The sequence below is a fragment of the Alosa pseudoharengus genome, unplaced genomic scaffold, assembly GCF_046254945.1.
Source record: "Alosa pseudoharengus isolate Yale_2024_CS ecotype anadromous, Long Island Sound unplaced genomic scaffold, YU_APseudo_1.1 YU_APseudo_1.1_scf_1, whole genome shotgun sequence".
NCBI classification, from domain to species: Eukaryota; Metazoa; Chordata; class Actinopteri; order Clupeiformes; family Clupeidae; genus Alosa; species Alosa pseudoharengus.
In genome coordinates this window covers 42,406,209-42,430,630 of record NW_027468564.1, presented here as the reverse complement: position 1 = coordinate 42,430,630, position 24,422 = coordinate 42,406,209, and the positions used below count along the sequence as shown (strand labels likewise).

Here is a 24,422-nt window from a genome sequence, read left to right as displayed (position 1 = left end):
AGGCTCAGTTTTCTCCAGTTGAGGCAGCTGCATTCAGCTGTTTGTAAAAGCCCTCTTCCTCCTCCTCTCCCAGCTGCTGGTCCTCCGCTTGGTACGACCTCATCGCAACAATAAATAAGGCTTTGCGTCGCTGTGAGCTTGCACAATGCAAAACAGGCATCAATAAGAGGAGTGCAGGTGCAAGTGTGACAATCATGATGTCCTCAAAAAATACTTTTTGTCTCTAAGTAATAAAGAATGTCTTCGGTTGATAGTGAGTAAGGGTATGTACCCCCCTAACCCTGTGCAGACTCTGAGGTCTTGATAATTGATCATCTTGATAAATAATTTAAAGATAAGAGAGAGACCTCACAACTAGCCTACTACAGAAGTCAGAAAAGCAAAGTCCACCCTATTTAGGCCATTCTGACATAGGCCTACTGACTACATTCTGGCAGTTTTGTTCTCTCTTTATTGTGATATAATAAACTTTATAAACTTCAACCATGTTTATTCCTTCTGGAGTTAATAATGAACTTAGATTAATGTAGAACTTGAATAGTGATTATGTGGCCTTAGTACACCCAGTGATACCCTTAGTACCATCAAAGAGTAGCCAATAGCGATGTGGTCAGGATACACACCGGTATACCGTAGTCCGACTTACCGGTGACAGCGTCGTGGTCCGCCTGATCACAGAATTTATAGTTTACCCACCTCTCTTTTTACAACTACATCCCTGCTCACAAGCAATATTATAAATGAGTGCTGTGGTTGCCTGCAGTACACAGAGTACCATTACGCTCACTACCAGACTGTGAGCGGTTATTTTAAATTAGACACGATGCGAGTTTGGCTTTACCTAAAAATCTTGTATTTATTGTCTCCAAGTATCCACAGATGAGCAACGTGCTGTGTGTAGACGTGGTGAAACGGCACCTACATGTATGGGTCAGCCAACATGACTGCAGTCAACTTTGTTAATTACAGTGTTTTACAGACTTGATGCCAGTTACAAATTTGGCACTTTCCTCTGGGAATGCTGCCAGTCCCCCCCCCCCCCCCCCCCAACCTAACCACAATTTGATGGTATCCAGACATCAAAGCACTGAGCTAGAGTAGCTCGCCAGATGTCTCTGGTCGCCTTTTCTGCTTCACAATGGGAACTGTGTCTCATACAGGATGAACCTCTTGTGGTCCTGCTTTACTTTCAAACCAAAACATTATCTGAGATTTAAAGTTGCACTTACAGAAGTCAGATCGCAGATACAGAAGTCAAAAAAGTTATGGTCCACTGAGAAACAGACTACCTACATAGTAGCCCCATTAGGCCTGGTCAGGAGTTAGGCTTGTAGTCACTAGTCAGTTACGCTTTAACATAATACTTTTTATCAGATTCTGCTTGACTGAATTAAAATGTCATTTTATATATATGGCGCTGATGTCTTTGCTGGAACCTATCCGGTCTTATGCAACTCGCGCTCAGTCTAGTGAGCATGGGACGCCACCTAGTGTTCGACTCAGTTAATTCATCTCTGGACACTTGGTAAGATTTGACACATTTATTTACAAAGAATGAATGGCTTAGCAAGGCATTTTAAAACTCTCCACAGTCTCCTTTACAGTGCTTCCATAACGATGACATCTAAGTGTAATGATTGTTTATGTTACATGACACAGAAAGGTAAACACTGCATTCTCTCCATATATATCCACATTATGAGACATTACAATACACACTCTCATGGTGCTGCACAAGGACAGGTTAAAGACTGTACCCTTCAGCTGAACTATAAGTGTTTGAGATTTGAGCTCCGCCAGAACCACAATCGTCCCCGAGAGACGTCCTATCACGTGCAAGTGCAACCAACCGGTGGTAAGCTCATCTTTAGGGTGTTTGTAACTATGGTACCAAAGAGGTTTCCAAGGTGATTTCCTACTCGGTGAGTCAGTTAAGAGACTCGCTGTGTGCCCCTGTCCTCACACCTGATTGGTTGAGACATCCCACCGGTGCACTGTCATAAAAGGGGCCGACAGAAGTAGCTCTGTGTTGGCGCGGCGCGAGCAGTGTTGTTCTCCGTATTCTACACCAACAGTGTGTGGAGAAGTGAGTGCGTACACTGATCTTTGTAGAGACTAAGACACTAAACAGAGAAAGCAGGAGTGGGAGACAAAGGTGATTCTCCCGAACGAGCCGTTTGGTGGCCGAAGGTTGGGAGGAGCCAGTGACGGACACGAGGGTCGTCTGTGGGGGGTCAGTCATTCAGGTCAGTCAGGACCAGCGCACCAGAACGCTGTCCCCATCCTCTACGGAGTAGAACTGCAGGGTCTTCATGTCGTTCTCTATCTCGATCTCTGTGCCCTCAATCTGTGAGAGAGAGAGAGAGAGAGAGAGGGAGAGAGAGAGAGATAGAGAGGGAGAGAGAGAGAGAGAGATAGAGAGAGAGCTTATAGAAATAAGCATTCTCTATACTCTGTGTGTAAGTCAACGATGACCTTTGACCTCTGAACTCAGTGTGGCTTACCCGCAGGGGTTAAAGTGTGTGTGGGAGGGGGGGAAGGGGTGGAACGCAGTTCCCCCACCTCAGATATATTCTTATAGATATATTCTTTCATACCAACGATATAGTGCGATAATATTGTTAAAATAAATGGTGAGTTAATTTTTACCCCTGTTAATTTGTGTTCATTTACACCCCTGGTACAAATCAATATGGGGGCTATTTTGACTGACAGAGGTGACCAAGAAACTAGCCATTCTTGTCAATTAAAAGTATTGCTACACCACGATACTCAATATGTTGTCCAACGGTGTGTCATTTTTCCCCATTGCACCCACACTGGATTTCAAAGTTCCCCCACCTGCCAAATCCCACTTTAACCACTGCTTACCCGTGAGCAGGTGTAGCTGAGTCGTAGGTCCGCTCCTGGTAGCTTCAGCAGGCGGTGAAGCAGCCCTTTCACCTTCTGCACCACCATGGAGCCTGGAGGGACGCACACAACATCAACACAGTCATCGACACCTATGAGTCATGAGAGTCTATGTTTAACAGCATTTATCTGTTCTCTTTCTGGCTTCTGCGTGGCTTATCGTCATAGTTACATGGGAGCTTCTTCTGAATGGGTTTCCTGTCTGCATCATCAGGACAGATGAATGTCAGGGCTGCAACAGAAGAAACACAGCGTCAACAATCACTTACACCTTCATCCTGATATGCATATATGCACATGTAGGTCCAACTACTTTTAGGGCTATGGTGTGTGTGTGTGTGTGTGAGTGTGTGTGTGTGAGAGAGAGAGAGAGACGAGACAGAGAGAGTGTGTGTTTGTGAGTGATGGGGGGGGGGGGGGGGCAAAAGAGACTTACTCAGCAGCTGGTTCTTCAGAGCGAAAGGTTTCTCCACCCTCAGCTCGGATTCGTCTGGTGCTCCATGCTCTGCACACCACACAACATGACACGGCACGGTCAATCAACCTAACCGCTAACACACTCCCATACTCAATCAACCTAACCGCTAACACACTCACATGCTCAATCTACCCAACCGCTAACACACTCCCATACTCAATCAACCTAACCGCTAACACACTCACATGCTCAATCTACCCAACCGCTAACACACTCACATACTCAATCAACCCAACCGCTAACACACTCACATGCTCAATCAACCCAACCGCTAAAACTCTCCTATACTCAATCAACCCAACCTCTAACACACTCCCCACTACTCTCTCAATGCAGTATCCTCAGACCATGCCCACACATCACAGTAAGATCACACAGTAGGTTAACGTACAGTATTCATTCCACATTTACAATAAATGAAGTACACAATGATTGGCCCATGTAAGGTATTGGATGTTCTAATAAGACTACAGAACAGAACAGGAACAGAACACAGAACAGCACTGAACGGTTCCGGGAGCAGACAAATCTGCCAAGGCCCTCTACTCCACACGTCCGCACCAGACAGTGTCTGGTAGCCACCTACGCTTTCACAAGCAGTCTGGCACAGTGGCAGTGATTCACTCCTGAGTACGATGTCGATCACAGAGGCTGTGTCTCAAACCGCATACTTCCGTCAGTACACTGCTAGTGTGCACACTTTTCGATGGTTAGTATTGCCCCAATATCTGCACTAAATACTTAAAGCTGCAGTTGGCAAGTCTGACAGATTGAGGGGACTCTCATGCCCCTCCCCCAATACCAACGAGCACCCTCTCATAGAGTTTGTGCTTGTCAGTGCGCACCAGACTGCACCAGACTGTGATTGACAGTCAGATCTCACACAGCCCTGCTCTGATTGGACCAGAAGAACCGGGAGCTTTGCAAAACAAATAACAGGCTCTAGGTGGAGGTAGAAGTGCAGGTGCTTTTCTAAAACCGGCTGATTTATGTTGTTAAGTCAGAGCATAGTGTCGGTTTCAGGGAATATGATCAAAGAAATCTTGCCAACTGCAGCTTTACAGTGAATATTTGAAGTGTGCAAGTAGGCGGTGCCATGACTCACTCTGTATGAGAGTCATGTAGCGCGGGTGCTGTGTGGTGAACTCAGCGTTGGGGTTGTTCTTCTCTGGGTCCTGGTGTCCCCCAGATTCCAGCCACTGCCTCCCAAACATCTTAATGTAGTCCAGCTCTGCTCCACGCCGTTCAGCAGGCAGGATCTGACAGGGCAGACGACACCAAACATGAGCCATGATACACTCTGTGTGTGTGTGTGTGTGTGTGTGTGTGTGTGTGTGTGTGTGTGTGTGTATTAGTGAATGTATTAGTGAATCTCTGAGTAATGCATGAATGGACACACAGATGATTGAATGAATGAAACAATTAATGAAGACACAAAGAAGTATAAACAACAACAAACAAACAAACAATCACATATTCATAATCATCATCACATCATCATCCTCTCACCACATCAACACAACAAACAATCATTATCATCATCATAATCATCATCATCGTCATCATTGAGGCCCTGCCCCAGCAGAGTGGACTATACTCTCAGATTTCTCATCATAGCCACTGCAATCACAGACACTTCCATGGCATCCCAGCATGCTGCATGGAATTCCAGTTGACGAGGAAAAATCACAAACAGGTTTGTCTCCAACTAGCAAATGTAAATCTTCCTACCAAGTGTAGCTGACATGTGAATGCATGGTGTCTGAATACGTAATGTATGCAGTTAGGAGTTGCATGAAAGGGCATGTGTCTAAATGGGGTTAGAGCCATCATATGTTCTAGAATCTAGAACACTCCACAGAGAACCAGAGAACTAAGTACATGTCCACTACAGCCCTCAGATCTTATGAAATAGTGAGGATGTAGACTAGTGAGTTGGTCTCAAAGGGTTGTGCTTTTTTATCTGGGCTGCTCAAACCAAAACACACTGAACAGCACTGAGGAAGACTGCAGTGCGAGATTCTCCATGGCCTAGATCATATTTTTTTCAGAGACTTTAAAAATAGACTAAAGTATTCTGAATATAGCGTGCACCTAATGCAGCGCTGAACACAGTCAAGGCCAGTCCAACTCAATTCACTATAGGAGTGCATGACTAGAGGGAGTCTGTCATCTTGTTGAAGCCTTCAGATGTCTTTTCTCTATGTGATGCTCGAGACTGTACATCAATGCTGCTGATGAACGCCATAGGCTACTTTTAAACTGTTCTGATCTAAATAATATGGAACATTTTCTACCTCTCTACCTCTCACACACACACATATATACACACACACACACACACACACACACACACACACTACCTTATTTCTTTCTTTCTTCCTTTTCTCCTTCCTTTTACAATTTCCTTCTGTCATTTCTTTCTTGTTCTTTCTTTCTTTCTCCTGCTCCTTTTATGGAATGTGTGCCTTTCTTTCCTCACCATAAACATATATTAACACTGGATACTACTGTAGCACCCCACCCCCACACACACACATCCACACACAGATATATATACACACACACACACACACACACACACACACACACACACACACACACACACACACACACACACACACACACACACACACACACACACACACACACACACACACACAAACAGAGTACCTCCGAGGTGTTGTTGAGTTTGGTGAGCTGTCCCACGCGTGCGATGGCGAGCTGGCAGGCCGTCTGTGGGTTCCTCTCGCGCTCCATTAGTGGGTTCCTCTGCAGCATCAGCTGCACCAGAGACCGCAACTTCTCCAGCTCATTCACCACCCACCACTACGGGCAGAGAGAGAGAGAGAGAGAGAGAGGGAGAGAGAGATAGAGAGAGAGAGAGAGGGACAGAGAGAGAGAGAGGGAGAGAGAGAGAAAGGGAGAGAGGGAGAGGGGGATGATGGTTGAAAGAGAAAGAAAGAAAGAAAGAAAGAAAGAAAGTGATTTTGTGGCACAAAATGTGATCTTTACAAAAATATGACTTCTATCACAGAGTTTTGGAAGTTTGTCTCTTACCTCTGCAATCTTGTTGTCCATTAGTGTTAGTTTCTGCAGTGCAGGGAACATAGCTGTCTTGGAGCCTGTGAAGCACAGTTCACAGTAAGCATGTAAGGCCTATCCATAGAACAAGACAGGTTCAGAAATAAACACACATGTTTGAGTTTACCTGGTGGCACATCGTTAAACTCTATACTAGTCAGGCCAGTCTCTGAAAGATTCAGGGTGTCCAACCTGGAAACAGACAGTAAAATGTCAGCCTGACAAATGTCTGTTAAGCACTACAGATTAAATCTTTCATAGTTATTTACTTTATGTGTATTTAGATGGTAGCGTCTTCTAACAACTGAAACATCTAGTGAGATATTGTATAATTAGTTAAAGAGCTGTTATGGAATAATACTACATTAATTAGTAGTCCATGAAGGAAGCAGTGTCTAGATTGTTTTATACATTGACATCTGGAACCCTTTTTTCTTGAGGTCTGGCTGTATAAACTGCACAACGGCATAATATAGTTCTTCCTTGTTCTTACTGGGGGAGTTTTCCGATTTCTGTCAGTGTTTCTGAAGTTATTGGATTCCTGGAGAGATCTAGATGGGTCAAGGACTGCAGAACATCAACAGGCCTAGAGGAAATAAGAAGATGCATAAATGAAAGCAAGAGCAAAACAAAACACAAACACAAACACAAACACAAACAAAAACACAAATAAAACCAAAAACAAACATAACAAACGAAGGTTACTTGACAGTATCGACATAAGAGTGACATGACACTGTCATGAACACATGACACTGTCATGACACATGAAACCTAACCCTAACCTTAACCCTAATCCTAACTTCTAACCCTAATCCTAACCCCAACCCTAAACATAACTCTAAACCTAACCCTAACCCTAAACCTAACTTGTTATGACAAAAAACGAATGTCACTTAACAGAAGTGTTATGTCATAAACGTTTATGACTTGTTTATGACACGTTCATGCCAGTGTCATGTCACTCTTACTGTATGTCGACACGGTCAAGTTAAGTGTAACCCAAACGAAACACAGCAAGACTCTGCAGCTGGATGGGTGAGGCTCACCGCTGCAGGTCGGTGATGTTGTTCTCCCTGAGGTAGAGCTCCTTCACACTGGGCCACATGCACGCACACTGCAGCACCTGCACAGAGCAGACGAGAGTCTCAATCCACCTCACTCCTGAAACCTGTTTCCGTTCCGGTTTTCATCTTACATCCTTTCTGTTTACATATACTTAAAGCAGTTCCGGTAGGCTAAATTGAATAATCTTCAACTTACATTACAGACGAGACACGAGTTTCAACAGAGCTGAAGACAACTGGATCTAACAGAGCTACAATATAAGCTACCATCATAACATGCATATTCTATCTAAATGAATTTGAAGATGATACCACAACTGCTTTGCTGATAAAAGCATACCTCAAAAAGTGGCACATTGTTGCATAGAGCTGCTCAACATTTAGTGGAATATAATTTGATTTAATATTGAAATGAACATCATACACATTCTATGATATTCTATTGGATTTCTTGGCATGCACCTTAAACAAAAATAGGTTCCATTCTAGTGTCTAACCTCAGGCCAAGTGAGGCCACAATCAGGAAGTGCCAGGACTCTGAGGTTGGTGAACGCATGGGTCAGGCTTGAAGGGTCAGAGGGCAATGTCAGCCTGTTGTACCTGCAGAGAGAGACAGAGATGAGACAGACAGATGTGAGGAAGGACAGATAATTAGATGGACAGAGTGGAAAAGAGGGATCAATAGATGGATGGATGGATGGATGGATGGAGGATGGATAAATTGATTAAAGCAGCGACTTGCTCATAAATATGATAACAGACAGATAAATGGACAGGAAGAATAGTAAACAGAGAGGTGTCTGGATAAACAGGCGAAAAGATGGATACGGGTATGGACTGAAGAATGGATGGATGGATGGATGGATGGATGGGTGGATTGATAGATGTGTGTGTGGATGAAGGATGGAAATATGGCCGGATGGATGTATAGATGAACGTGTTGGTGACTAAATGGACACATGGATGTGAGGATGGATAAAAAAGATGGACAGATGGATGAATAGATGGATGAATGGATGGATGTATGCATGTATGGAGGGATGGATGTATGGACTTGATGGATGGATGGATGGATGCATGAATGGATAGATGGATGGATGGATGGATGGATTGATAGATGAATGGATGGATGGATGGACGGATGGATTGACAGATGAATGGATGGATGGATGGATGGATGGATGGATGGATGGACTTGATGGATGGATGGATGGATGGATGGATGCATGAATGGATAGATGGATGGATGGATGGATGAATAGATGGATGGATGGATGGATGGATGGATGAATGGATGGATGCATGAATGGATGGATGGATGGATGAAGGAAGGAAGCATGAACTTGTTAACAGATGCTATTACCCCATCTGAAGTGCCCTCAGCTTCTCCATCTGTTCTGTGATGGCTGCCAGGGCCTCCCACGAGCTCAGCAGGTTCTGAGAAAGATCTAGAAATTCTACATCTGTGGAAAGCAAATTGCACAACCAGTCCACCAGTCAGAAACAAATACACTCTCTATGAAACAGATTACAACAATAATCTTAAAGCTGCCGTCCACAGCTTAATCCAATACACTTTTGTTGCCAAATTCAGTCAATCAATCCTTACAATCAACTAGCTCAGATATCAACAACCCTTCACCAAAATCGTGGTCTTTCCCTTTAATGCATTATGATCAAGTAAGCCACAGGGTTACTTGGACTGGACTTTCCCTTTAATGCATTATGATCAAGTAAGGCACAGGGTTACCTGGACTGGACTTTCCCTTTAATGCATTATGATCAAATAAGGCACAGGGTTACCTGGAGCAGTCTTTTGTATTTCATTTCCAGAGGCAGTTCCCCAGACTTCAAAGCTCCTAAGGGCCACTTCTTTGAGGTTCTCCACTCTGTCCACATTAAACAGAAGGCCACATATATATGCTATATGTTATATATTCACTATAGCATTACGATACAAATTTAAAAATTAATGTGCGGGACAGTGGTAGCGTAGTGGCTAAAGAGCTGGGCTAACATGTAGTAGCATTGTAGAAAATTTGTGGGTTCATTTCCCGGCTTCCCCATTGTGCCCTTGAGCAAGGCACTTAAGCCCAAGTTGATCCGGGGAGAATGGCCCTTGTAATATAATTGACATATGTAAGTCACTTTGGATAAAAGCGTCTGTTAAATGAATGAATGTAAATGTAATTCTTATTGAGACCCTTAGCATGCATACCTGTTGTTTGTTATATCACGTGGAGGGATGAAAAATGTTTTTTTTAGTAAAAATGTATTTAGGCCAATCAGTCTCACTGATCTATCTAAATAAGAGCAAACCCCCGCCCCCAAAAAATACACTTAACAAATGACACTTTTAGAATAACCATATATCTTGTTATTTTGTCTTCACTCTTACCTCTGCTTCTCGGAGAGCTCCTGGAAGCCCACCATCTCCAATGTGCAAGTAGAGATGGTGAACTCCATGCCCTCCCGTTCCTTCTCGTACCGCTGCCTCAGGGCCGTCAGGAAGTCCACCCCGAAGCTGGCCTTCTTGGGACGCACGAACGAGCCACCCGTGGGGTGTCTACAACGACAAGTTGTTCAAAAGATTTCCCATTTCAGGTTAGGCCTGTGTACACAAACTAGCTCAGCTAACAGCAGATCCATTCTGTCAGATTGGTCAGGTTTGCAGGCTATGAAAGGACACAATCCACAACAAATTCCAAGCTGAAACAGTATACTTGGAAGACAAAGGATACAGAATGAGCATCTTAACTTTCATATCACTGGCTAATTAACTGGATGCTGTTGTGTTTTTATCACTGACATTCAGTTGGGGGTGGGGGGGGGTGGGGTCAAGGGGCAACACATATTGGACCTGTTCAACGATGTTGTAGGCTTACCTGCAGGTAAAATAATGGACCCCCTCGTGGGAGCCATCATGTTTGCCTCTCTCTGGATTGTCCCACTCCACACCAAGCCACACGCCTATAATCAGTGACATTCACATTACAGTTCAATTCTATTATTCCTGTGACTGACCAATGTTCTATTCTATTCCAGTATTCCTGTGTCTGACCAATACATTAAGGAAGTGAACCTTTGGTTGGAGGCACCGTGCCAACAAAGCGCACGGTGGCCCGCTCCCCGTCACAGCTTATTCGTCTGCCGACAGCATCGGAGGGAACCCCCTCTTCCATGGCAGGCTGTTCCCCGTCCTTGACTCGCATAGAATCTGCTGCATGAAAAGTGAATGAAAAACATGTCCATAACAAGCCAATAAATTAAATAAATTGACTGATCGGTTTGAGCAATTAGAAAGAAAAGCTAAAAATTAGCTAATTCCAGTTTCTTGAACCGATTTTCTGGAGTAGCCCTACTGCAGTGTCAGTAAACTGGATATATTTGGCATGACAAAACAAGGTAGCCTACGTGAAGACGTCATTTTGAACTTTGGAAAACACTGATGAATATTTGATCAATATTTTTTTCACCATGATCAAACTGTGATTAATCGAGAAAATAATTGATAATCGACAATTAGTTACAGCCCGAATCTAAAGCACCTTTCCTTTTTAGAACCTAAGTCCATAAAATCATCCTGACATATGGTGAATAAATGGAGAGACGCTGGTGCAGGGTAGGCCTTATGTTCTGTAACAGCATATTGACAAATGAACAGAAAGCTTCATTTGTCAATATGCAATATTCAGATTCTGTCAAAGTTGCCTATAATCACAGGACGCTAACTGAAACATGATCAACGCTATAACAATATAGCCGCGTGACACCCACGAACGATGTTAGTAATATTGTGATTATGCACAGAGTAAGGCATTAAATTATGTTGATTAATCTGTTATCCCAGTTGATTGTTGCTAACATAGAATACAGTCTATGGTTGCTAACTCAACACACCCTTGCAGTCATTGTCTTTAAACATACTTAGTTGTCCACTACAATGTTGCAATTCATGTTAAACGGACACAGGTAAGTACCACCTTTACCTTGTTCGGAAATCCTACGATGTTATTTCCCACGTTAACACAGAGATAACTCTCATCCACAGACAGTAAAAGCCACAGGGTAAACTCATAGACAGTAAAAGAAACTAGACTACTGATAATAGGAAGTGACGCCCTGGAAGTCCTACAGAAAAAGTAGTTCGTTCTCAAGTCAACGTGGTTGGTCGAATTTAATTACTATATTTGATAGTTGTTATGAATGGTCACTGTATAGAATATAATTGGTTATTTTGTTTGTATATAATAAAATAATCTATTGACTAGAACGATCTTCTATCTTCGATGCATCACCACAGTTTTCTGTTTAGGAACTTTTCTTCATTGTTTTTAGTACCCTCCGACCAATATTCACGTTGGACCTCTTGAACAACGTGTGTTTGATTTCTGACCGTAGTGGATATTTATCGATTTACTACTCTGTGTTTGATCTTCCTTGAATAGTTATTTTAAATACGATTATATGGAAAAGCAATTGGATAGAAGGATAAGTTAACTTTGGCCGTGGTAAAACGGTCTTGAAATCACCAGTGGAAAACCATGAAAAATAAATTAACAGGAAAGAGGTAACGTTGAAGTTATCTAAACTGAGCTACCGCTACCGCATACTCTAACTTACCAGTTGTTTAACCAAATGCGTAACGATAATTGCTGTATGTCTGGATGCCAGCTTAGCTTCATTGAGCAGTGTGCCTGTTTTCACAGTAATGCAAATGAGGCTGGCGACGAGGCTGCCAGTTATGCTGTGGGGCAAGTGTCCGGCTGCTTGTTTCCCAACAAATCTTCGGCTGGCTCGGGATCACTGTCTGCACTATTCTCATCCAGTTCGACAACCAACACTGTGAAGTTCGTCCCAGCGCCAAAGGTAAGTGTCCTCTTCTGTTAAACTTGAAATTCTTCACCTGCTACAAGATAACCTTTTGGTTCTCAAAACACATAGCATTGGCTTGAAAAGTTCAACTAACACTGGCAGCACACATATTATTCATAATCAAACTATAATGTCCACTAATAATGTGTTATTACCAGTGTTGTTTTGACCAGGTTACTGTATCTTTCAATTCTTTCAAATCTATCTGCTTGATAGCTGCCTGAACCGAAGCCTGTAAAAGATGAAGATGCTGCCGCAGGCCCTGCAGCAGTCCCTGGAAAGGTACAACCAAAGAAAAGTAAAAAGCCCAAATCAGCAGCAGAATTAAAGCTTGAGAACAGGTGAGTGATTTTACAGATATTACAACATAACCAAATGTGTGCAAAAGCTCCCACCGCAGTAGTATTATGCACAACTACATGTCTCGGAAAAGTCAGAATATGACACAATGTGTCCTTTCTTGCATTGTCCCATAGTGAGTCTCAAAAAATAAGAAATGGAAAATGATGACATTTAGAACCTTCATTGCCTTACAACAACCCTATACTCACTCAGAAATTATGTTAACATTCTGTTGTGTGGCGATCCCTAATCTCAGTCTATTCTGGTCTTGCCCTGGTTCTTTTGGATCCACAGAGAAAGTTCTTTACAAAATGCAGACAATGAGGACACCGTGGCGAAGACCCCGAAGGCACCCAAGCGGAAAGCCCCAAAGGCTGAGGATGAAGACGCAGCAGGGAATGATGGGAAGCCTGCTAAGAGACTGAAGACCTTTAAGGACTACGCCGCCGAGAGAGTGAAGTTGAGCAGGACCGTGTTCGTGGGCAATCTCCCCGTCAGTTGCACCAGAGAGGTAGAGCAAATCAGTGTTATGGACGTGCAAGCAACAGGACATGTAGTTTAGATCATAACGTGATAAAATACTGTATGTGATTTTAGTGAGGAAAACACACACAGAGACCCACACACACACACACAGCTTGAGGTACAGATTGTAAGAACATCTGAAGAACTTGACCTCTGAAATTACATGTCTCTCTTTTTTTTTCTTAGGCACTTCGGGCCATTTTTAAGGAACATGGACCCATCGAATCGATACGGTTTCGTTCAGTGGTATGTACTTGGCATATCGTCTACCTGTAACATTGTGCACCATAACACCAACATGGTGCACTGGGGCGGTAGTAGCGTAGTGGTTAAGGAGCTGGGCTGATGTGCAGTAGCCTGAAGAGTTGTGGGTTCAATTCCTGGCTTCCACAGTTGTGCCCTTGAAGGTACTTAACAAGGTACAAGGTACTTAACCCCAAGTTGTTCTGGGGACAATGTAATCCCTTGTAATGAAGTTGACATATGTAAGTCACTTTGGATAACAGTGTCTGCTAAATGAATATATGTACCGGTACATGTCTGTGGAAAATAATGGTCATTCTGTTTTGCAGGCTAGAGAAGATCCATCCATGTCTCGCAAAGTAGCCGCCATTCAGTAAGTGATAATTGTTTGGTCGCTGGTTTTCTAGCTAAAAGTAGCAGAACTAAAGCTGTCCTCAGACTGTTGTCTGTTATCACTGTCATTGCTGTGTTTGTTATTGTGTTAATGGTAATTGATGTGTGCTTTGGCTGATATTGCTTTTCACTGGACTGTTTTGGACTTTTTTTTGTCTTATAATTTGGCTGTATTTGATTCTGCTGTTGATTTAAAATTTAACTGAATCTTCCTTGTTGGTTTCTCTGTTTTCTCCCCTCAGTCGTAAAGTTCATCCTAAAAAGCAAAGCATCAACGCATACATAGTTTTCAAAGAGAAGGAGGCAGCAGATAACGCCCTTACTAGGTACCACTGCAATGTACATCCTATGCACATAGTCTCTCTAATACATAAGTATATAGTTTGTATATTATAGTATTTGTTTATTTTCATTAGGCTATTGATTGCATTGACATTATTATTTATTATTGCTATTGTCCTTAACGGTGCTCTAAGCGTTGTTACGTGGTTTTGTCACACACTGCAAACATCACCTCACCATCCGCTAGCTGCAAAAACAACTTGGTCCAGCCTGGACCATAAAAACATAACAAACTGTTAAAGCCAATCACCGACGAGATGCACGTTTAGGAGAGTTTCAATTGCACGTGAGGGAAGGGAAAGGAGTAGTGAGCTAGCTCTGTTTTGTTTGAACGTCAACAGAAGTGACGCTATCCAACATCGCTTAGAGCACCTTTATGTAGTCTTACCAACATTTTAAAACTGTTCCCTGTTAATTTTTAACTATTATATTGTTAATTTACAATACCATAGTACCATAACCATAACATAAGTATTCTGTAAGTTACATAGGGCATAACATATTATATTGCCACCTCAGTGTGATGGGGCCATGCATCATGGTATGATTGAACTTCTGCAGGAATGGCTTGGAGATTTCGAAGGATTTTCATATCCGAGTGGACACCGTCTCCAAACAAGTAAGTGTGCTTTGGTACAGACAGAGAAGCACGCCTCCAGAGACGGTTGAGAAAGTGTTCTACTTTGACGCTTCTTAATGATCTCTTTAGAACCTTTTCCATCACATGGCTCTAGGATGCACCTTTCTGTGCAAGGGCATGTGTCCCCTTGAAGGTTACCATGTTCTAATTGTTTGTATTACATCTATTGAAATTAGTTCTCTTAATTCTCCTTTCAGCATGATCACAAGCGATCCATATTTGTTGGCAATTTACCATACGGTAAGCTATCCTTCGCTATGTTTTTTTCCCAAGGCTGTAGCTGTTTTTCCATTCTATTGCGGTAGACAGTAATATTTGGTTTGAAAGTAACATGTTGTGCTACACATTAGATAAGGTATATCGACCTGGGGAGTTTTAACTTTTGTTTTGCATTTTTTATTTTGTCAATACATTGTCCAGTTATTACAGATCTAGTCATCATGGCACAATCAGTTGACATGTTTAAAATGACAACGTTCTGCTCAACCCAGTTATATAAGTACTGTTATTCACTGGCAGTGCTTGCCCCAGCAGTACGTTGAGTAAACTATAAACTTTTTTTTTGTTGTTGTTTGTTTTCCCTGTGAACTGGAGTGGACTTGTCATCCTACAGTTCAGTTACTGTGTCACGTTGGGTAAAAGGAGTTTGGCAAAAATACCAGTGACTTCACTTCCTGCTTCCTTTATAATAACTCCTGTTGATCTCCTCTGTCTCTGCTGTGCCGCTGTCCAGACATCGCGGAGCTGGCCCTGAGGCAGCACTTTGAGGACTGTGGCTCGGTGGAGGCCGTACGGCTGATCAGGGACAGAGACACCGGCATGGGGAAAGGATTCGGCTACGTGCTGTTCGAGGTGAGAGGATGCCACGTTTGGGGAGCAGTGTTCAGACCCTATTAAAGCAGTTTAGGCATCTGTGCCCTTTAGAAATGTTTTAAAGCAATAACATTATCTGTTCTCAAATGAACGGCCAAGACTGAATTACAGCACAGTGCCTTAATTAAGCACTGAGTATCTCACATTAGGGCTGCAACTACTATTTTCATAGTTGATTAATCTGTTGATAATTTTCTCAATTAATTGATTAGTTGTTGAATCAATGAAATTTCATAACATGGTGAAAAAAAATGTTGTTCACTGCTCAAGACTTGAGCTCAAATGCCTTGTTTTGTCTACACACCAAGCATATTTAGTTTAATGTTATAGGAGTAAATAAAGCAGAACATATTTAAGTTTAACAAGCTGCAATTAGTGTATTATGAGGCACTTTCCTTTAAAAAAGGACCTAACTGATTACCTATATAGTTACCTATTGGCAATTCATTTAATTGTTGACAACTAATCGATTGTCTCAGCCCTATTTTACATTCTAAATTGTAATGGTACAGCCTCTTATAATGGTTTGTAGATTACAGGACTTTTACATCAGCTTCTGCAAGAAAGAAATCACATCTTCAGGTGTGTGGTCCTCCTTAAAACAGTCTGTTGTTCTGTTGTGTTTGTCCAGAGTCCTGACTCGGTGCAGCTCGCCCTGAAGCTGGACGGCTCCACGCTGTGCGAGCGCAAGATCCGCGTGAAGCGTTCGGTCAAAGACAAAGATGCGAAAGCGGTGGCCTCCGAAGATGGAAAGGGCCGAGGCCAGAGGAGGACGGGACCCATGAAGACAGGACAGAAAGAAGGACCTCCAGGCAAACCTGGTGGTGGTGTCGGTAGAGGAGGAGGAGGAGGAGGCGGTGGTGGTGGTATGGGTAGAGGCGGTTTCGGTAGAGGTGGTGGTAGTGCCGGTAGAGGTGGTTTCGGTAGAGGTGGTGGTGGTTTAGGTAGAGGTGGTTTAGGTAGAGGTGGTGGTGGTGGTGCCGGTAGAGGCGGTTTAGGTAGAGGTGGTGGTGTCGGTAGAGGCGGCGGTGGTGGTGGTGGTATCGGTAGAGGCAGAGGCAGCCAGAAGCCCTTCCAGAGAAATCCGGGGAAGAAGACGTCCCCCTCAACTTTCAAAGGAGAAATGGCCGACCCCGGGGCCAAGAAGCACAAAGGACAGAAAAAGAAATCTAAACCCCGGAAGAAGGACAAGATCCACTTATGAGGAGGTGGTCAGTCACATTTGTTTTCGTCGACGTTTTGACAGGAACAAGAATAAGATATTACTCCCATTGCTCATTGGTTTATCAATGGCGTCGTCTTTTAAATGAGATGAATGAACTTTAAAATGAGAACATTCTGTGGTCACATTTGTTTTGTTTTTTGTAACAGGAACATCAGGGGGGTATTCCAAGTACGTGGTTTATTGACAAACCTGGGTAAATTAACCCAGAGTAAGTGGTAAACCTCCTACAACAAGAACGAACACAGCATTGTTTTGTTAGAATGAAGCCATACAGCTCTTGTTGTAGGTTTACCACTTACTCTTGAGTTAATTTACCCAGGTTTGTCAATAAACCACGTACTTGGAATACTCCCATTAAGATATTATTCCCATTTGCCACTGATTAATCACTGCCGTTGTCTTTGACTGTTAAAATGAGGACATTCTGTGATCACTGTAAAACTTAATCACATTGTCTGTTCTGAGACGATCATTCAACAGTAACTGTTTTAAAAAAAAAAAAATCACAAAATCAAACCATACAGCAGTGGTTGCAGCTCAATCCTTCTTTATTATTTTTTTGGTAAAAATAAAAACAGGGCAACGTTCCTTAACATGACCCATCAACAGTAAGGAGTCCTTCATGCCACAGAGAAGAAAACTAACGAAATTGCCTCGCTGTTTTCAAACAATAACTTAAGTACAGACAGCTGGTCAAGGGACCAGTGTGGAGTCTTTTGTGTTGCTTTCACAGATGTGTTCCTATTTGTCACCGCAATGACCAGTACTTATTATTAGTCGTCACGGAGTGATATAACAAAAAGGATGTAAACAACTGTTGTGGTAAAAAAAATCGAGTTGACCAGGCAACCAATGGGTCAGTCCCAAACCTCACGCTTCTGGCAGAAAGTCTTGCACTCTTCGATGCTGCATGTTTCATGTTACTGGACTGAAGAATAACAGAATTTACTTCATTTTTACTAGTTCTGTCTTGTTTTCTTGTTTTTTGTAAATGATGACTCGGCACAACAGTTAACAGACCCTGATATAGACACGATGCCAAACTTCTTATTGATGGGGCAGCACCTGTAACAACGTACAACTCAAAACGAGCTGTAACAGTAACAATCACGGGACAGACACGTGGGAGTTTGTGTCAAAGCTTGTTCCTAAATGTTTAGCAATAGACAGACATATCCATGGATGGACATCCATATGAAAACGTACATGTCAGGAGTTCATGAGCTTAAGATGGAGCGCAGTGCAAATCATTACATGACCATCCCTATCCCCTTGGATTTGAGTTATGCTTCCACGGGCCGTCATTTTTACACTTTTGGGAGGCGAGGATGAGGCCACGTTCTGTTCTGGACGGGATTGACAACTGTGAGGATCTCTGGAGCCGGTGAATGAGATTATGGGGCGGGCGGGCGGGCTGGGGGAATAAAAACTAACGGTAGTAAATCAGACGCCTCTGGGCTCTCACTCCACGTCGTCATCAGGAGAGGTCTGGGCGTTGACGATACGCTACGAGAAAGGAGAACATGAACAATTAGATCATTAGAGTCATTATCAGTGACGACAAGATAATAAAGATGCTAACAGGTTACAAGGATAAGGGATAAATATCTTAAAATATCTACAAAATGCGAAAGATATTTATATTCAAAGCCATTAAGACACTTTGAAATGCAATAGGAACAAAAGATGATCTGGTAATGACAGCCTCTGTTCTCCGCTTTCAGAAATAGTTAAATCCCCTTACAAGTAAATACACAAATACCAAGGATTATCATTAAGTGCTTAGTGCCAAACTCTCAATCATATCTCATTTTCAATCATCAAATCTCAGTCATCCGTGCCAGTGGACCTAATAAAAAGGTAGTCAGAAAAGAGTCTAATGGTGGGTGTGGGGGTGGTTATCAAGGGTGGGAGTGGTGGGCTTTCCACATCAATAGGGTGTTGTTTTGGGTGTTCCCTAGTCAATTAGTTGAGTTATTTACTGGTAACTGGAGGGGGTTGTCAGGTCATCCCTGGTAATTGTAGTCCTTATTGTTTTAGGGGCGGTCAGCAGGTCTCTCTGTTTCATGCTTGGATCCTTGGGGTTGGGTGTGCTCATGTCATGTGCTCAAGTCGTTTAGGGCTAGGGGACTAACGGGAGTTTCCTGAGGGGGATTTCACAAAACCTAGATAAGGGATTAAGCTGGGATTTTTAGGTTATCCTGGATGAATTTAGCCTAGACTTGGTTTCACAAAAGAGATGGCGCATAAGTTACCATGGGGATGTATTCTCTGCACCTAGCCTGGTCCCGACCAGGCTAACAGCCAAGCTAAGTTAATTCTAATGGTAATTATGTGGTCTTATTAGTTCAGCTAGCTGTCATTCACATCAGACCTTCGTGCTAATTTTTAAGGAGCTTTATTCCATTAATAAACTATTTGCTAAATGTATTTGCTCGCAAAACAAAACAGATTGTCTGCCTACTACCATATGGTTATTATATTAATTGTGATAGCTTTATGATTATTAACCTAGGTTAGCCTAGGTACTCACTTTTTGCTTATTTTATTGTTGACGTTTGATGAATAGCCTACTGTAGTTGATTAGAAGTGGAGGGGCAAGTTTTCGAAGGTATTTTCAACTATAATATTAAGGTATATCATACTATGTGCATCTTTGCAGTGGCAAGTGGCTTTCTTAATGACGTTGCGTGCCGAGACAAGGAAGCACTCAAACGTGGGTGCATACGTAAATTTGCATTCAGTCGGTCTACCACGCCTACTCCTGCTGTTTTACCGAAATAGCCATGATTGCCCATTCCAAAAAGGACAACTTTACTTTATTGTGAGTCTATATCAAAAGCGGTTGTTCACTTTGTGTGAATGACGCTATTTTCTGCGTCTTGCGCACACATCCTGAATTACTTACACCTGGCTTGACATAGTCGCTCCTACTCATCCTGGATTGGCCTTAGTGAAACGAGTTGAGCTAGGATGACCAGACAACGCTATGTCAAACCTCGCTTTATCACTTATCTTGGATGTCTTAATTCTGCCTTTGTGAAATACCCCTCTGGTGAATGGCAGGTTGTTTGTATGCATGTAACGAGTGCGCGCGCGCGTGTGTGATTTCACCCTCGGTGACGTGTGAGTGTGTGCGCAAAGTGTGAGCTTACCTGTGGTGTTTGTGTGTACGTGAGCAAGAGAGAGAGAGAGAGAAAAAGCTAATCTGTGGTAACTTGTGGTGTGGTGTGTGTGTGTGTGTGTGTGTGTGTGTGTGTGCGTGTGCGTGTGCGTGTGCGTGTGCGTGTGTGCGTGTGCGTGTGCGTGTCCTCACCTGGCTGATGGTGGGCAGCTTGGTGAGCAGCATCTGGAACACTGGCGGCGGAAGCGTCTGCTGGAGCACCTGCAACAGCTGCTGAGGCTGACCGCACACGGCGATGGCGTTGGTCAGGTGATCCACACCCTTCTCATAGTCACCTGGGGAGGGGGAGCAGGGGAGTCGTGTGTGTGTGTGTGGTCACATCACATGCAGTCAACAACCAAGCCATCATAAAACAACATACCGTAACATAATAAATAACAAGCATTGCCTAAGTACATGTGCATACAATGCAAACAATCTTCCTTCCCCACTGTCACATGGGCCTACAGGGGCTGAGGGAGTATAGAGATCATCCAACACATGTCAACATTCATGTTACAGGGTCTGGCAAGGTATTTCAGTTTGTGTTTAATTGTGTTTAATGCCAATTGCCAAATTAATTCAATCAAGTCCACACTTCTAACCACAGAATTAGAATGAGGCTCTCCATTATATAGTATTTGTGAGGGAATAAGTTGATCTCACCAGAGATGCAGAGTCTGCTTCTCAATCATGTTCAATTTGGAAAACAAACAAACAAGGTGTGACAACTGAGGGGTATTTCACAAAACCTAGATGAGGGATTAAGCTGGGATTTGTTGGATATCCTGGCTGAATTTAGCCTTGACTTGGTTTCACCAAAGAGATGGCACATAAGTTACCGTGGGGATTTATTCTGTGCACCTAGCTTGGAGGGTATGCCAAGTATATGGTTTAGTGACAAATCTGCAGAAGTTAACTCAGAGTAAGTGGTAAAGTAGTATACTCATCCTGGATTGGTGTTAATGAAACGTGTTGAGCTAGGATGACCAGACAGACAATGCTATGTCAAGTCTCCCTTTATCACTTATCTTGGATTTCTTAATTCTGCCTTATATATAAGTACTCTTTTGATCCCGTGAGGGAAATTTGGTCTCTGCATTTATCCCAATCCGTGAATTAGTGAAATACACTCAGCACAAAGTGAGGTGAAGCACACACTAATCCCGGCGCAGTGAGCTGCCTGCAACAACAGCGGCGCTCGGGGAGCAGTGAGGGGTTAGGTGCCTTGCTCAAGGGCACTTCAGCCGTGCCTACTGGTCGGGGTTCGAACCAGCAACCCTCCGGTTACAAGTCCGAAGCGCTAACCAGTAGGCCACGGCTGCCCCCATTATTGTGAAATACTCCTCTGGGCTGTGGTCACAGGTGGATGCTGAAGAGTGAAGTGTGAGAGGGAGAGCATGAGGAAAAGGAGGAAGAGGAGGAGGAGATTAAGAGGAAGCATCTTACCTTGGGCCAGCAGCTCCTCTCCCAACTGGATCTCCTCCAGGAAGAACTTCTGAACAGCCTCAGCATCCTTCAGGTCCGGCAACTAAACACACACACGTACGTGTAAATTTGATGCTACCACCGATTTTAGCCCCCAGATTACAGTGCTTCTCACCAAGAAGATGTCGAAGACAAGAAATGTTGACAATGTTGACAATTAAATACAATGTTGAATGCTTCACACATTTCGGACAGGACTAGACATTAACGGATGACCGCACAAACAATCAACACATGACAACTGACTTCCCATAAACAATACAAGGACTATGCCAATGATCAATAAAAACAACTTCTATGCATTGCCTTATTCTTCAAATACAGCCTAATAATAAACGTTTTTCATGCAAAGTCAACAATCCATCAGGTAGTGTGTTCACTGTTTTAGGTGGCCCCTTACCCTGGATAGGCCAGATTGGTCCTGTTGTGCCTTCTGTTTTCTCCTTCCTGGGACAGAATACAACAAGACATTATGAGCTAAAGCCCAAACGAAGGATCAGTGAATCCTAGCAAATGTTCAATATCGACCATGCCTGCTCTACACTCTCTGTCTTACTACTTTGGAGTGTGGAGTGTTCACTGTGGGTATGGATCAGAGATGGGATGGATAGTCATCGACTTGGCCTTGACTATTTACAGTAGCCGAGGAAGAGGTTTACATTTGGGCTTGGTTGGTTTTATATCTGATTTAACTGACTTGATTTGAAGTGGCTTGAAGTTCAGTTGACTTTAATTGGCTAGGCAACTAGCAAGTGACGTCAAAGACATTTCTATTCACTATTCAGTAAGCATCTGATTAACCAAATCTCCCAGGGTTGACTAAGCCCAAGTTTGACAAATTCCTTAAGTTGTCTACCAGCATGCTGTCTTGGATGACAAACCAATATCCATGTGTGAGAATGGAGGTTAAGCCATCCGGATACCACTGGTGGACAAACCACAGTTAGCAGCTCAGTTAATAACATTTCAGCAACAACACAGCGAGATAGCACATTTCACCTGGCTAACTCTGATTAAGCTAAACCTAGCAACTAGCTGGAAGCACAGCGTCTCTGTAAGCCATTCCTGCACATATGAGGTGATGTTAGCTAAGCAGCTAGCTGATAGCAAAATGCCTCGATCACACCCGGACATTTACACGAATGCCCATTAACACGTTACCTCCTGTAACTGAAAGTTAACGAGATCGGCCGTGCATGGGTACTGTGAGGTAGACACCTCCGTCGGGTTTTGCTGGACAGGTTAACACTCACGTTCCCGAAGCTTTTGCTTGAAGTTGGGGTCACTCCTTCTTTTCCTGTCGAAGTAGATACAGTAACCCAGGAATAGCGCACCGCACACGCCGGCGGCGATTGTACTTGTTCTGCTATTCATTGTAGCTGTAGCCAAAGCCGGCGGTTGCCTCTTGGTAACGCAGGCTACCAAGGCAGAAATAAGAGGTAAAAGGTTTGTTTTAAATACCGTAACAATAACGTTACATGACCGACAGACAATCTGAGTTCTCCTCCACGGTCGAAAAAGACCCCATTCCCTTAACGTTGTCCTTGAGGTGACAGATGAGCTGGCCTTGGCGAATGCCTGACGTAAATTACAGGGTTACTTTCGTTCGGTCAGTCAGCCACACTTTCAAGCTTTAGTATCTTTATGATGGGTCAAATGTACGCTTGCATAAATACGGACAACATTCAGATTTTGCATGAAACAATTCCAGTGCAGTTTGACAAAAATCAGTAATGCAACTGTAATAGCCTAGGCCCTATTACTGTGTCTATTCGGGTGGATATGTGGAAATAAAATTAGGTTAATAATGTGTTAATTTTGTTGACGACTTTACAACAACGCAATAAAATAAAGGAAGGCACCGTTCTCCGCGTTTTCCATGAATGCGGTAGTAAAATATATTGACCACGAGATGGCAGTAGTAATCCACTGGTTATTGAGGTGTCTGACTGCACAGGTGGGACACAAAATCACGCCAACCCAATGTTGTTCACCAATCTCTCCTTTCTTTTTACACCCCCTCTTCTTTCATTCTTTATATTTGTGTATTTCTTTCATTCACTTTCTTTCATTCTTTCTGTCATTCTTACTTTCTAATTTTGCTATAGCTGCATGATAGTGATTATTGTATGCCATTTTACAATGCTTACTAGATGGCAGCAACGCTTCACTGTAAGTTCTCTCCTTAGCAGCTTCCAGCTTGAGTGAAATGTTTGGCCATTTGGTAAAAGTCTACATACTCTCCCCAACAACAAAAGAAGAGGCGAGACTATTAACTGCTATCTCTCTCTCTCTCTCTCTGAGCATGCGGACTACAGCGCACAAGGTCAAATGAAAGAGTGGGTGTCTCTAAATGACATGCATGACTTCCCCTGAAAGGGAAAGCATTTCACTTACAGCAACACAGTCTCGTTTTTCTACCTTTGAGTAACGTGTGTAAAGTAATATTGATGCCACATAGTAAGGAGTTTGGTAGGCCTAAATGCTGTGCAGTTGAGCTTCCTTCACTTCGTAACTTCATATTATCTTCCGTTAACACTCGGACGGCGATGTACAGTCCTGTGCATGAGACTGGGTGGACCAGGGGATGTACTACTTATTTATAGTATTTAGATCGTTTTCTAATGAATGAGAAAATGTTCTCAGAAGTTGAAAATGAATGATGTCATCTTCGAGAAGAGATTATGTTGGATGTGCACTCTCCCCAGTTTGCACAGGAAAAGTGTGTGGGGTGTTGTTATTCATGGGTTTCATCAGGTCCCTTTCCACAGGTG

General features: G+C 43.1%; 3 protein-coding genes across 4 annotated transcripts; 1 reads left to right on the top strand and 2 right to left on the bottom strand.

The window, feature by feature from the left end:
- Positions 1–1,526: 1,526 nt before the first annotated feature.
- tbce (tubulin folding cofactor E) lies at positions 1,527–11,627 on the bottom strand. 2 transcript variants are annotated; one of them, XM_076289842.1, is made up of 17 exons: positions 11,529–11,627; positions 10,622–10,759; positions 10,425–10,509; positions 9,938–10,105; positions 9,343–9,428; positions 8,903–9,002; positions 8,037–8,139; positions 7,522–7,598; positions 6,966–7,058; positions 6,600–6,664; positions 6,449–6,513; positions 6,062–6,217; positions 4,494–4,647; positions 3,347–3,415; positions 3,083–3,142; positions 2,872–2,963; positions 1,527–2,347 (listed from the first exon to the last, which is right to left on the bottom strand). In XM_076289842.1, the coding sequence occupies exons 2-17, from the start codon at positions 10,749–10,751 to the stop codon at positions 2,252–2,254; spliced, it is 1,599 nt and encodes a 532-aa protein (XP_076145957.1). In that variant the 5' UTR covers positions 10,752–10,759; positions 11,529–11,627; the 3' UTR covers positions 1,527–2,251. The 2 variants fall into 2 exon arrangements, with proteins under 2 accessions (XP_076145957.1, XP_076145958.1); XM_076289843.1 differs by having other exon boundaries at positions 10,622–10,756.
- Positions 11,628–11,887: 260 nt separating this feature from the next.
- On the top strand, positions 11,888–17,516 carry rbm34 (RNA binding motif protein 34). The gene is made up of 11 exons (XM_076289840.1): positions 11,888–12,109; positions 12,249–12,408; positions 12,631–12,755; positions 13,051–13,267; positions 13,468–13,527; positions 13,854–13,897; positions 14,160–14,243; positions 14,821–14,878; positions 15,097–15,139; positions 15,633–15,751; positions 16,404–17,516. The coding sequence occupies exons 1-11, from the start codon at positions 12,084–12,086 to the stop codon at positions 16,974–16,976; spliced, it is 1,509 nt and encodes a 502-aa protein (XP_076145955.1). The 5' UTR covers positions 11,888–12,083; the 3' UTR covers positions 16,977–17,516.
- An 11-nt stretch (positions 17,517–17,527) lies between these two features.
- On the bottom strand, positions 17,528–23,180 carry tomm20b (translocase of outer mitochondrial membrane 20b). Its single transcript, XM_076289841.1, has 5 exons — positions 22,902–23,180; positions 22,049–22,095; positions 21,610–21,691; positions 20,314–20,456; positions 17,528–18,503 (listed from the first exon to the last, which is right to left on the bottom strand). Exons 1-5 carry the CDS (start codon positions 23,020–23,022, stop codon positions 18,459–18,461), a joined length of 438 nt encoding a protein of 145 aa, XP_076145956.1. The 5' UTR covers positions 23,023–23,180; the 3' UTR covers positions 17,528–18,458.
- Between the last annotated feature and the right edge of the window lie 1,242 nt (positions 23,181–24,422).

Coding starts and splice junctions, on each gene's coding strand:
- tbce (XM_076289842.1), bottom strand. CDS start 10,751: ATGCGAGTCAAGGACGGGGAACAGCCTGCCATGGAAGAGGGGGTTCCC. Junction 10,106..10,424: donor GTCCATTATTTTACCTGCAG/GTAAGCCTACAA, acceptor TTGTCGTTGTAG/ACACCCCACGGGTGGCTCGT. Junction 2,964..3,082: donor CATTCAGAAGAAGCTCCCAT/GTAACTATGACG, acceptor GCGTCCCTCCAG/GCTCCATGGTGGTGCAGAAG.
- rbm34 (XM_076289840.1), top strand. CDS start 12,084: ATGAAAAATAAATTAACAGGAAAGAG. Junction 13,268..13,467: donor CCGTCAGTTGCACCAGAGAG/GTAGAGCAAATC, acceptor TTTTTTTCTTAG/GCACTTCGGGCCATTTTTAA. Junction 15,752..16,403: donor TCGGCTACGTGCTGTTCGAG/GTGAGAGGATGC, acceptor GTGTTTGTCCAG/AGTCCTGACTCGGTGCAGCT.
- tomm20b (XM_076289841.1), bottom strand. CDS start 23,022: ATGAATAGCAGAACAAGTACAATCGCCGCCGGCGTGTGCGGTGCGCTA. Junction 22,096..22,901: donor CAAGCAAAAGCTTCGGGAAC/GTGAGTGTTAAC, acceptor ATTCTGTCCCAG/GAAGGAGAAAACAGAAGGCA. Junction 21,692..22,048: donor ACCAATCTGGCCTATCCAGG/GTAAGGGGCCAC, acceptor GTGTGTGTTTAG/TTGCCGGACCTGAAGGATGC.